The 13,559-nt window shown below is 40.6% G+C and overlaps 1 protein-coding gene across 2 annotated transcripts; it reads left to right on the top strand.

The window, feature by feature from the left end:
* The first annotated feature begins 19 nt into the window (after window positions 1–19).
* LOC135638676 (nucleobase-ascorbate transporter 11-like) lies at window positions 20–11,349 on the top strand. 2 transcript variants are annotated; one of them, XM_065151944.1, is made up of 10 exons: window positions 20–1,010; window positions 4,898–4,995; window positions 5,078–5,248; window positions 6,965–7,065; window positions 8,395–8,530; window positions 8,723–8,773; window positions 8,886–9,173; window positions 9,693–9,927; window positions 10,048–10,328; window positions 10,680–11,349. In XM_065151944.1, exons 1-10 carry the CDS (start codon window positions 302–304, stop codon window positions 10,899–10,901), a joined length of 2,292 nt encoding a protein of 763 aa, XP_065008016.1. In that variant the 5' UTR covers window positions 20–301; the 3' UTR covers window positions 10,902–11,349. The 2 variants fall into 2 exon arrangements, with proteins under 2 accessions (XP_065008016.1, XP_065008017.1); XM_065151945.1 differs by lacking the exon at window positions 8,723–8,773.
* Window positions 11,350–13,559: the final 2,210 nt, after the last annotated feature.

Here is a 13,559-nt window from a genome sequence, read left to right on the forward strand (position 1 = left end):
CCCTTCACCCCCAGCTCTGCTCTTCCCTCACCAAAGCAGCGACACGGCCGAGCGAACGAGAGACAGAGAGAGAGAGAGAGAGAGAGAGAGAGAGAGGGAAGAAAAGATCGAAGGAAATAATTTCTTGGAAAGAGACACCTCACCGCCGCCTCCTCACTGCTATCCCACTCACGAATAAAGCAGCCTCTCCTCTTCGCTTCCTTCCCTTCTACTCCTCGCCTCTTCTTCCATAATTGTTGTCTCCCTCCCTCTTCAAGTTGGAGTTGGCAGATCCCGGATTCCTCCTCCTCCACGTCCGACCATGGATCCTTCTGGATCGAGCTCGGAAGGTCCCGGGGGGAAGCCGCCGGCGCGGCCGCAGAAGCCCGGCCCTTGGCCGCCCCGGATCGAGCCCTTCTTTGCCAACAAGGACCACAACCCTTGGGAGCTCATGTCCTGGGCCAGGCGCACCGGCTTCAACCCCAACCACTCCGGCGAGACCGCCAGCGTCGTCAGCGACAGGGACGCCGCCGACGAGCAGAACTCCGCCCGAGGTCTGGATTTGGAGAGGGGGATCCGCCGCCGAGGTGACGGAGTGCCGAGGAAGCCCGAGATCGAGCCAGTGGCAGGCCGCGGGAGGACCAATAGGGGGGTCGAGATCGGCCCGATGGTGCCGGGTCCGGGAGCTGGGCCGGCAGCGAGGAGCGAGAAGGAGAAGAGGAAAGTTGGGGTCGAGCCACCGGCGGTGGGGTTGAAGGATGAGAGGAGAGAGGCTGGAGAGGAGACTCCGTTAAGAATTAAGAGTGACGGACCGGAGGGTAACGGACACGGGAACGGGGCTGCTGCAATTTCTCTCGTTAAAGCTGATGAGGATTCGAGGAAGGAGGCGGGGAAAGATGAGAGGGAAGTGGGGAAAGATGAGAGGGAAGTGGAAATCGACTTCTTTTCGGATGGGCAAGAGCCTGAGGATCTTTCTGGGTACAAGCCACCGTCGGGGTTTCGAGCCGGTGTGACCGAAAACCCTGGTCTTGGTAAGTGCGCTTTCCCTGCCTTTTCTTAGCTCTACTGTGTCCCTTCCGACGGAGATAAACTGTTAGAGCTAGTCCCAGAAAATTTACCAAAGGATAATTTTGGCAACCCAACAAAGACAATAAAGCGAAAGAATAAAAGAAACAACAAGAACACCATATTTACGTGGTTCGGTCAATTGACTTTGACCTACATCCACGGACGAAAGACTTTGACCTACATCCACGGACGAAAGAGGAGCAAATCACTACTATAAAAAGACAATTACAAATGCTTTAGGAAGATGTTCCTAGGCCATAAAACACCTGAAAATACTAAACAAAAAAAAACCCAAAGTATAAGTCCAGATTTAACTGAGTGTGGACTTAAACCAAAGTAAATACTTAGGTTTTCTTGTGGTGCCACTTGTGGTACCTCTTGTGGTGCATCTTACATTAAAGCCTAGGTCCTTATTTATAGTTCCTATAGGAGATAACAAGCCTGGTTTTCCCGATGTGGGACTATGGGACTTGCCAAACTAACAAATCTCCACCTTGGTATGTCCCAACAAAACTTGCTTCACTTTCTTCATAAAAGCCCCAACGGGCAATCACTAACAATTAACACCAACCAAGTCCAAACACTGCTTGAATTTGTAAATCGGAAGAGACTTCGTAAGCATATCAGTTGGATTGTCCTTCGTATGAATTTTTTGAATAAGGACTTTCCCCTCAGCAATGGTATCCCATTTACATCCAACAATTTTCTTACCCGAAGGCGGCTTCACAAGATCCTCAGTTCTATTCTGATGAAGAGATTCTATTTCTTCATTCATCGCAATCAACCACTTAGCGTAATTATCACAAGAAACTGCATCTGAGTAAGAAGTAGACTTATCAACTTCACTTGTTTCTTCTGCAACAGACAAAGCATATGTAACCAAATTTGTATATCTTTGTGGTGGTCGAATATCTCTCCGTGGTTTATCCTTGGCTATGGAGTATTGCTCTTCTTCTAGATCATCTGCGTCAGTAGACTCGGGATCATCTACTATCATTCTTTGAGTAGAAGAGTTCGACTGAAAAGAATCAGAACTACCAATCTCAAGCTCTACCTGCTTTTGCGCACTATCATTTGTACAACTAGTAGATTCCTCTTTAGAAGATAACATAGATAATTCATCAAAAGTAACATCTCTACTGATTACAAATTTTGGGGATTTGGGATCAGAACACCATAATCTGTAACCTTTCACCCCAGAAGCATACCCAAGGAAAATGTACTTTTTCGCTCGAGGCTTTAATTTTCCTTCATTTACATGCATGTATGCTGGACACCCAAAAATTTTTAAATCAAAGTAATCAGCAGGAGTACCTGACCAAACTTCCTCCGGAGTTTTAAAGTTAAGTGCTGCAGACGGAGTGCGGTTGACAACGTAACAGGCCAAATTAATTGCCTTTGCCCAAAAGTCCTTTGTCAACCCTGCATTTGAGATCATACACCTTGCTCTCTCCAAAAGTGTTCTGTTCATACGTTCGGCCACACCATTTTGCTGAGGCGTCATCCTAACAGTGCGATGCCGAACGATTCCTTCATTTTTGCAAAATTCATTAAAGTCACCTTCACAAAACTCCATGCCATTATCTGTTCGAAGCCGCTTAATCTGTTTACCTGTTTGCTTCTCAATCAAAGCCTTCCATTGTTTAAATGTTAGAAAAACATCATTTTTATGCTTCAGAAAATAAACCCAAACTTTCCTGGAATAATCATCAATGAAAGTCAACATATACCTAGCACCACCCTTAGACTGAACTTGAGCTGGACCCCAAAGGTCTGAATGAATATAGTCAAGAGTACCTTTCGTTTTGTGAACTGCCGGAGAAGTGAAGCTGACTCTTTTCTGCTTTCCAAAAATGCAGTGTTCACAAAAATCAAGTGGCCTAGTACTCTATCCGCAAAGTAGACCCCTTTTGCTCAATATGCTCAAACCTTTTTCGCTCATATGACCCAAACGCATATGCCATAATTTGGTGATGTCAGAATCAGACAATGATGATGATGAAACTGCAACTGAACCTGTGACTGTAGTTCCTTGTAGAATATACAAGCTACCAGACCTACAAGCTTTCATAACAATAAGGGCACTTCTAGAAACTTTCATAACTCCACCTTCAGCTGTGTATTTACACCCAAGGGCCTCTATGATGCCTAAAGAGATGAGATTCTTTTTTAAATCAGGAACATGTCTAACATTAGTGAGCGTCCTCACAATACCATCATGCATTTTAATTCGGATTGTGCCTCTACCAACAACATCACATGCGGCATTATTGCCCATAAAAACAATTCCACCATTACAAGATTCATACGTGGAAAACAAATCCCTATTGGGACACATGTGATAAGAACAACCTGAATCTAAAATCCATTCATTTTTAGACCTTGTCCTGTCATCAATAGCAGAGAAAATATTTCCAACATTCTCATCAGTTGTTACACTAACTTCAGCGGATTCAATAGTTTTCTCAACAAATTTTTCCTTTTGTTTTAATTTATTTTTCAATTTAAAGCAATCAGATTTAATGTGCCTCATTTTATGACAATATCTGCATTTCAAATTTCTATGTCTGAATTTAGATCTAGATTTAGATCTACTACTGTCAAATTTTCTTTTATCTGTTCTCCCCCTAACAACCAGACCTTCAACCTGATTCTCTCTACTTTCCCCAGTGATATCTCTGTCTATCTACTCCTTAGATTTTAGTGCATATTTAATTTCCTGATACGAAATTGTTTCTTTTCCATAAATCATAATATCACGGAAATGCTTAAAAGATTGGGGAAGAGAATACAAAAGTAACAGGGCCTTATCCTCATCATCAATTTTTGCATCTATATTCTCCAAATCCATAACCAAAGAATCAAACTTATCAAGATGTGAGAGTATAGATGTACCTTCAATCATCCGAAACATATATAGACTCTGCTTCAAGTAGAGACGATTCTCCACTGTCCTCTTCATGTACAAGGCTTTAAGCTTGTCCCACATGCTCTTAGCCGTAGTCTCCGTAGCTACCTCCCGTAAAACCTCATCAGAGAGATTTAGAATGATGCTGGATCGGGCCTTGTTATCCATACCCGCAAGATCTTCCATTGACGTACCATCTGAAATGTTCTCAGCCCCCTGTAGTACCAAATCAACTCCGTCTTGAACCAGAATGGTCTCCATCTTAAGTTGCCACATGCCGAAGTTGATATTTCTGTCGAATTTCTCGACAACGATCTTTGATATTGTCATTGTTGCCAAAAGATCCCAGAACCAGGCTCTGATACCAGTTTGATTCTTTGGTTATGGATTTGGAGAATATAGATGCAAAAATTGATGATGAGGATAAGGCCCTATTACTTTTGTGTTCTCTTCCCCAATCTTTTAAGCATTTCCGTGATACTATGATTTATGGAAAAGAAACAATTTCGCATCAGGAAATTAAATCTACACTAAAATCTAAGGAGCAGATAGACAGAGAACACAAAAATTTGCTGAACGACATAATCCATGGTTTTCCCTATGTGGGACTATGGGACTTGCCAAACTAACATAAACAACTTCAAAATTTGCTGGAAAGGGAATCGGAACGACATGATTTGCAGCATTGTGTTGTATAACATTCAATCGTCCTCGCGCATTTATTTTACAAGTACAAAAGCCAACATTGTTTACTTGCCACTTAATTATCTTGATATTTTGGTTGCATGCTGATAAGTCTGAATTGCTATATAATCCATGGTTTTCATAACTTACTTTGTGGTTCTTTTCCTGTTTTATGAGAAAAAGGAGAAATATGTGCTTGTTTCCAAATCTCCAATGCTCTTGAATTTGTTAATTTCTTACTCTGTATACTTATTGCAGTGCCTCTAATTTTTTATGGCATACAACATTACTTATCATTGGCTGGTTCACTCGTGTTCATCCCTTTGATCATGGTGCCAACCATGGGTGGTACTGATGTAAGAAAATTTTCTTCAGTGGTTTCCACATTTGAGCATAATTCTAAAGTTTGTAGTAAGACTGGAAAGTTAATTCTGGCAGGAGGAGACTGCTACTGTGATTTCCACCATGCTATTAGTTTCTGGTATCACGACAATAATGCATTCCTACTTTGGCAGCAGGCTTCCGTTGGTCCAAGGAAGCTCCTTTGTTTATCTGGCTCCTGCTTTGGTAATCATTAATTCTGAAGAGTTCCGCAATCTTAGTGAAAATGTAAGTTTCTATTTATGTTAATTATTCTTCTTTGTGCTCAGCTTCTCCTATCTCATGGTAAATATTATTAACATTTTCCTTACCTATGAGTCTGATTCCGTAGTTGATTTCTTTCTTCATATCAATTGCTTAGACATGAACTTCATGCAAAACTTGCAGATTTGACTGATAGATACCATTGCAAAAAGAAAATATAACTTAAACTGATTGTCATTGATCCAAAGACCTTTCTCAAAGTGTAGCAAAGTCTATCATATGAAGCTACGATCATCAAGCTAAAATGCAGATCTAGTAATATCTATTAGTAGACATGTTGTTAATTGAATAAACATCTTGTGTCTAATGTTATTTTTCAGCATGAGTGTGATATTATCTTGAAAAATATGGCTATGATACTACAAAATGACAACCAAGTAATTTTCATGATCATCTATTACCTCGCTAACCTCTACCACTGTGGAATTTTTTCCTGTAGCTGAAATGTTTTAGCTATTGCTAGACACATAGGACTTATGTGTATGAATTTTGTCTTAAACATAGATGGAGAATGATTATGTTACCATCAGAACACTTATATGGATGACCACTCCATCAATTCAAACTCAACAGAACAAGGGCACTTAAAAAAATGAAGAGCTTCAATTTCATTTTAGTAGCATTCTTGCAGGAAATTTGCCTTGTGGAATATCTAACAACAAGCATAGATTATTAACATTTCACTTGGCCTATTGCATCTCACTTCAATCTTGCAACTCCGGTTTAGACTTACTCATGAGACTTTTATAATCTTGATAGTCATAACTATGAGATCCATTTTATGATCTTGCATGGGGTCAACTCTTGCAATCAGTAGAATTTAATGTCATTTTTGCCCACTTCATAACTATGAGACCCATTTCTTCATGTACTTCTTTTTTTAGGAGAACAATAGTGCCTGAATAGAAGTTTGAGCCAGTTTGGTGTTTGTTTCCTCTTGGTTAAGTAATTGAAGTTATTCATCTAGATTTGTTTCTTCCCAATACTAGAAATTTAATGAGAATTCAAACAATCCTATGAGTTGAGGGGTGCACAAGATTATTGATGCTGCAACCAAAGCTAGCATGGAAGCATTAAAGAGACAGCAGAGATACTTAAGGAAAAACATTACCTGTAGCACGTTACTCGAGAAAGTTTCTATGTAACTGACACCTGTATCTTGCAAGAGTCCAACAAAGAGATAAAAATGATGTAGATGTGGTGGTGGTTCAGTTTTACAATCATACACCTAGTGGTTCACCTTGCAGTTCCTGTTTTATAGGGACTCCTAAATAAGACATATACTAGACGTAACATTACTGGAACAGGAGACTCATGTAAAACTAACACTAACTTTTAATAATTTATTTTTGTTCTAATTAATCTGCTATCAAATGAAGTGATTAATAACCTGATTAGTGAGCAGTGATTTTATCAATGATTTTAGCTATCTTTATCCATTAGCAACAAGGCTTGCTGAGTCTTGTTGTTATTTGCTAAGTAAAGCATACTGTCTTTTTTTAGTTTTTCTACCCCCATGGATACTGTGGTTTACTAATACTTATTTATCTTTTGTACAAACTGGAAACTAAGTGGTACAACAGACTTAATTTGGATTTTGAGTTGAATCCTCTTATTTTTCATTCATGGCACCTCCATTGTGTTGTTTGATTAAGCATTCACTGTTTTGATCAAATGCAGAAGTTTAAGCACATAATGAGAGAACTACAAGGGGCTATACTTGTTGGTTCAGTTTTTCAAGCAGTTTTGGGATACAGTGGCCTGATGTCACTTCTTCTGAGGTAATCTGTATGAGCTATCTGCAATAACTTCTATATTTTCATTATTAAAAAGAAAAATCCATAAAACTTGTTATTTTTAGCAACAGCTATGAAACACATAAAGAATATTTGATAGAGTGGTTGAGTACCTAAGAAAGCTTTGTTAGTAATAATAGAAAGAGATCCACTGGCCCTTAGGTTGACTGGTAATGATACCGTCAATTACCCACAACCGGAATTCAATGGTGGACAAGATCCTTGTAGCCCACCTCAACTGGTTTCAACTAGTTCAGACTTTACAACTTAAGAAACACAGGAAGGGCCTAAAAGCAAGTAATATCTAGTAATCCATGTCTGTATATCTGGCTATTATTTGCTTTCCAAAGAAATTTCTTATTGCTTCCTAAATAGTGAAGCAAATAGTGCCCACCTCTTGCAATCTGGAAGCAGGAGTGTGATAGGATCATTGCTGGCAAGAGTCTTGGAAAATAACAAAGTAGTTAGGTGAAGTGCCTAATTAGTTTTGCAATTTGTTCTATGAACAAAGATAGTTAACTAGAAGAATAAAAGACAGAACAGATTGATTAATTAGCTTTAGCTCTATATGACCCAATATCTGTAACACATTTTTTCACCGAATAAATGAACAGACTCTATTTGTGCTACTCGCAGCTGGGAAAATTTTTCACTCCAGGGTGTTACTGTAAACACTGTTGTAGTTCCTTCACTTCGTTCACTGATATATTTTACTGTAATGTCGCCTTTAATCGAAGATTGAGATTGACCTAAAATAAATTCAAAATGCTGTAAGCAACAAAATAAAATTTAGGTGTTGGGCAAGAAAGCACAAAGTGAAGTGTAGCTCATTATCATGATATTTTGTAATTCTTGAATCGTAAGAATCATGATTTTTGGCCAAGCTTCTATACTCTATGGAACATGACCAGGTTTATGATTAGATGATTTTGAGTTCATTATTGAAGAAATGGTCCTCTTATGAACTACATTGTGTTTCTAATATGATAGAAAGTTAGAAACCAATTGACATGTGGCATACTTTTGTTTACTGGAAAATGTTTTTTACACGTGTCCTAGGCAACCCATCTCAGAACAAGTAGTGGCCAGATTTCCTTAGGATGGTAGAATGCATGCAAAATGCCTGAGAGAGACAGTAAGTAACCAAAAAAGGATATGTTTAAGGCAGAAACTGGAGAGAAGCTAATGCATTGGTCATTTCCTTGATTGAGAAATATTTTGAAGGCCCTCATATGCTTCCCTTACTTTTAATTATTCATAGAATTGTTCCATTTGGCAAAAATTATACCTTGCCAACTTTATTTTGGTCTACAGGTTAATAAATCCAGTGGTAGTTGCTCCAACAGTGGCTGTAGTAGGGTTGGCCTTCTTCAGCTATGGTTTTCCTCAAGCTGGGAGTTGCGTGGAAATAAGCATTCCCTTAATTTTATTGGTTCTAATTTTCACTTTGGTAAGGAATTTGCAAGCAGTATCTCGGGATTTTGTTTTGCAAGCATTGAGCTTTGCCTCCCAATGTGTCTATTTTGCTGCTTAAATGTGCAAGAAATCTTATTAGTCAATCTTCTTTCTTTACTCCTTTAAGTAGACATGTTTGCTTCTATAGAATGATCATAATTGTTTTGTCATTCTTGCCTAATTGCAGTATCTCAGAAGAATATCCTTATTTGGGAATCGTGTATTCTTAATTTATGCGGTATAAATCTCTTCGTGATGTATTTTATACTTCTTTTTTTTTCTCTAATTTGTTGTTATATATAACTTTTGCAAACATAATAACACAGAGTTGTTGCTTCTTTTATTGTTAGGTTCCGCTCAGCGTTGCCATTGTGTGGGCATATGCATTCTTTCTGACAGCAGGTGGGGCTTATAACTATAAGGGTTGCAGCTCAAATATACCAAGTTCAAACATCTTATCAGATAGGTGTAGAAGACATGAAATTACTATGAAGCGTTGTCGAACTGATGTTTCTAATGCCTGGAGGGCTGCTGCTTGGGTCAGGGTTCCTTATCCATTCCAGTGGGGCTTTCCCACCTTCCATTTCAGAACATCACTTATCATGGTCATAGTATCACTGGTTGCATCAGTTGACTCGGTGAGTGGCTTTTCTGTATGGTTAATTGAACTGGGAGAACTTAAATGTTATTGAAGGAATTAAGCACACTCCAGCACTGACTACATGGCAGTTGTATGATTATAACAAATTGATTACGACTAACTAATTCCTTTTCTATTTAGAAAATCTTAAGCGTCTTTTCAATATAAATTTGTGCATGTGTTCCCATTCATTTTTTTGTGGCAGCTCACTATAGTAGTCAAGATATTGCTCTCTGTATATCTGTGCATCATCAAGCCTTTGCACCATGAAAAGGCTTTTATGTGGCTTCATGCTATTAATTTCTGAAAAATTTAGAGTGCCTTGCACTTTCAGTAGGTACTTCTGTCTTATCTTTTGTATCTAAACACTAGATTATCCTCTTCCCCGTTGTGAAAGCTGAGGTTTAACTTTGTGGTTTGTTTGACTTGACTATTTATGATGTGTTTGTAAGAGGAAAAATGATCCAGAAAAAGGCTTCTTCTGCTTTGTAACATTTCTTTAAATCAACTCATCCAGGTCGGGACATACCATGCTACATCCTTGTTAGTGAACTTGAGTCCTCCAACACCTGGAGTTGTTAGCAGGGGAATAGGCTTGGAAGGGTTTGCAAGTATATTGGCTGGACTCTGGGGTACTGGAACTGGATCGACAACAATAACCGAGAATGTACATACCATTGATGTCACTAGGGTAGCAAGCAGAAAGGCCCTGGAGTTTGGAGCATCATTACTAATTCTCTTCTCATTTGTAGGTAAGCTACTTCCTGCTATAAAGTAATCTTGATGTGCAAATGAAATTACTCTCATTTTCTTTTCCATCCTATGCACTTATTATTTCTTGCCAATATTCTCATATTTCACTTTCTTTTCAGGAAAGATTGGTGCTCTCCTTGCTTCCATTCCACTTGCGCTGGCTGCTTCTGTTCTTTGCTTCACATGGGCATTAATAGTGGCACTCGGCCTTTCTACTTTACAGTATACTCAAACTGCAAGTTCAAGGAATATAATTATTGTTGGATTTACTTTATTCATCTCTTTTTCAATTCCTGCATATTTTCAACAGTATGAACCCAATTCCAGCCTCATTCTACCAAGCTATCTTGTGCCTTATGGGGCAGCTTCAAATGGACCAGTCCATACTAGCAGTGAAGGGGTAAGGCTTTGGCATGCTTACCTGTAATTTGCCTTTTTTTGTGGCCTACCAAAGACTCTCTGCAGAGATTATTACATGAATGGATGACAACATTACATTAGTTGCCAACTCAATTCTCTAGAATCTGCTAACCTGTAAGTAAATATGTTGTTTGTATACTAACCTGTAAGTAAATACGTCTCTAAAAGTCCAGTACTTTTCTGTTTGGTCAGTTATTTATAAAGCACCAACGAGATGGCATGAAATATAAGAAAGATTAAAGGGATTATTATGCTAATTTATAACTAGATACTCCACCTTTTTAATTTTTTCTTTCAGTTCTATTTCTAACTTATTTCCTAATGTTTGCAGTTCAATTTTGCACTGAATGGTCTTTTATCACTTAACATGGTGGTGGCACTCCTTGTGGCATTTATACTCGACAACACGGTTCCTGGTAGCAGACAGGAAAGAGGGGTATATATATGGTCAGATAGTAAGAGACTAGACACTGATTCATCTTCTCTTGAGCCGTATTCTTTGCCCGCAAAAGTTAGACGCTACTTCTGGTGGGCTAAATGGGTTGGTTTGTGATCTGACACCCGTGAAGTCTCATCAACCTACCAAGCTCAGCCCAGCCATGTCAACCCCTCTTGTGACATATTCTTGCTGTCTGATCATCATAGAATCTGCTGGAATCATTATATAAATTTTAGTTATTCCTATACCCAGTCACAAGTAAGCTGAGGGTGGACTTGGGAGTCTTGTTTTGTTCACTCTCCTTTGATACTACCTCATTTGAGGATCTGCCGGGTCTGAGCTAGAATAACAAGGTGCTCCAAATTCAGTTGCCAATAGGAGAATGCAGCTATTGTTCTATCAGTTATTTATAAGGTGGCTGCTATTTTGCCCACCAATGATTTGTTGTGTATGTTACCTTATAGATTTAGACATCCACTATTGAGGGGGATGAGAAAAGAAAAGATACCAGGATGTCAAAGTTTTCAGAATGATGATTGAGATGTGTTTTTGCACACTAACATGACAGTTGTGTTCATTTATCTTCCAGAAAAAAAAAAAGCCAGGTTGCTTCTTGCTGTTAAATAAACATATATGGGGGGAGACAGGAAATGGTGCATGAAATGTAATATAAAGAATGACATATTGCAAAGCTTCACTGTATTTTCTTTTCTAAAAAACATAAATTTATTTCTTTTAAGGTTCTATAACAATAAATCTCTTGCTTGTTAAAAATAAAGGGGTATAGGCCTAAAGGTCAATAGAACTTAAAACTTATTGATTCTAGTAAAATTTGCTAACCAGTTAGCACACTGGTTCTCTCTCTCTCTCTCTCTCTATATATATATATATATATATATATATATTAATCAATGAAATATTATAAAATATGCATGACATCTCTTGTTATATTGAGTAATTCTAAGGATGGATCCACCTTTGTAATAACGATGCAAATGATTATTTCTAAATCTACCTGATGATAAGTTTAATCACTCCATGCATACCGATTTGCATACATTCCATGATTGTCACCATCTCACTCCTCAATCTTCATCCGAATAAAAAAAATCCTCCTGCAGCCAAACAAATATCATTATTAGTGATATTAGGCCCTAGCCACGTCACCATCGACGCCCCATCATACCATCGCCAGGTCAGCAGGAGAAGCTCTCCCATGCGCCGGTTAGGACCCGTATCAAGGCATTCCTCGGTACGTCCTATCCCGGAAAGCTCGGGACGACGTCGTATGGCGCCGTTCCACACTTCCGGGATGGCGGCGGTGCGAAGGTACTTCCTCCCCCCCCTCCTAGGATCGCAACCGACCCTTGTATAGTAGTATAAGAACCCTTGGCCGGCATCTGGCTAGGGGGAGGCAAAAAATATGAACCAAACGTTGACTTACTTGTCGAAGGGCCATAGTTGGTAACCACCCGACGAGAGCCTTATGTGTAGGAAAGCGGTTACGCCCGAGGTGAGATCATCCCGATCGAGAGAGGTGTTTTTCCTCTCGGTGCACCAACCAACATCCTGATGGAGAGACGTCAATCAATATTTCGGTGCCGACGCCCCGTCCTGAGGGCATGATCGACCTCAGCAGATAGCTTAGCCGATCGAAGACTCCCGACATCGACCCGTGGACCAAGGCGTGCTGACTCATCAATCACGGCGTATTAGTTCCTCAACATTTTTTATACTAGAAGGAGGGCCATGTTGTAGGAGCTCTCCCTGAGGGAGAACTACCAGCCGGTCACCCCCCCTACCGGACTCAAAGATTAGCCACCCCCCGTCCTTAGAGACGAAGGAATCCCAGCCTCAACGCTAGATCACTACTGGCGCCTATTGAACGATCCGGGGTTTTCTCCCTCCGGACACACCATGGGACCCTCGGTCGTTTCGCTCGAGGCGTTCCTCGGCTTGACCAAGTAGGTACAGGCCTTGGCAGGAATGATACAGACAATCGTCTCGCTCATACCATAGATCGTGCAACTTGTAACTCCCCCAACCGACCCGACGTAGCAAAGGCCAAGCGGGGAGCAACTCGGGATAGCAGAAACCCAAGAACAGACAGCAAACCCGAGAGGACTACTCGAGCAGAGCACGCCCGCACCCTACCGGATTGCTCTGCCCCACCTCGAGCTAGACACCATATCATCCGACTTTGCAGACGACTTATTCAGGATCCAGTTGTCCAGGGTCAACCGACGCTTGGATGAGTTCCAATGCGAATTCCAGAACTCACAGGGCGATACGGGCAAAGGCAGCTCAGGTGGATCCCCCTTTACTCAGGAGATACAAGACAAGCCTGTGCCACTCAACTTCAGGCTATCGGTATTGGAAACATACAATGGTGGCTCCGACCCCACAGAGCATGACGTCGCGTTTCAGGCTCAGATGGCCCTCTATGGCACCTTTGATGCCCTAGGCATTCCCGACCACCTTCCGAGGACCGGCACGAGCATGGTTTAGCCGACTGCACCTGTTCTCGATCTCATCCTTTGAACAGCTCACAAGGGAGTTCGAGCAAAACTTCCTAGATAGCGTGCAGCCCAAGCCTTCCATCGCCACCTTGCTCGTGTTATCTCAACATGAGGGCGAACCGCTCTCCCAATTCGTGGCACGCTTTACCGCTGAAATCCGGGGATTCCCGGATGTTCACCCTTCTTTAATCATGTAGGCGTTCCTGATGGGCTTGAGGCCCTAGAGGTTCTTTTAGTTGCTCATTGAGAAGTC

Source organism: Musa acuminata, chromosome BXJ3-5 (assembly GCF_036884655.1).
Source record: "Musa acuminata AAA Group cultivar baxijiao chromosome BXJ3-5, Cavendish_Baxijiao_AAA, whole genome shotgun sequence".
NCBI classification, from domain to species: Eukaryota; Viridiplantae; Streptophyta; class Magnoliopsida; order Zingiberales; family Musaceae; genus Musa; species Musa acuminata.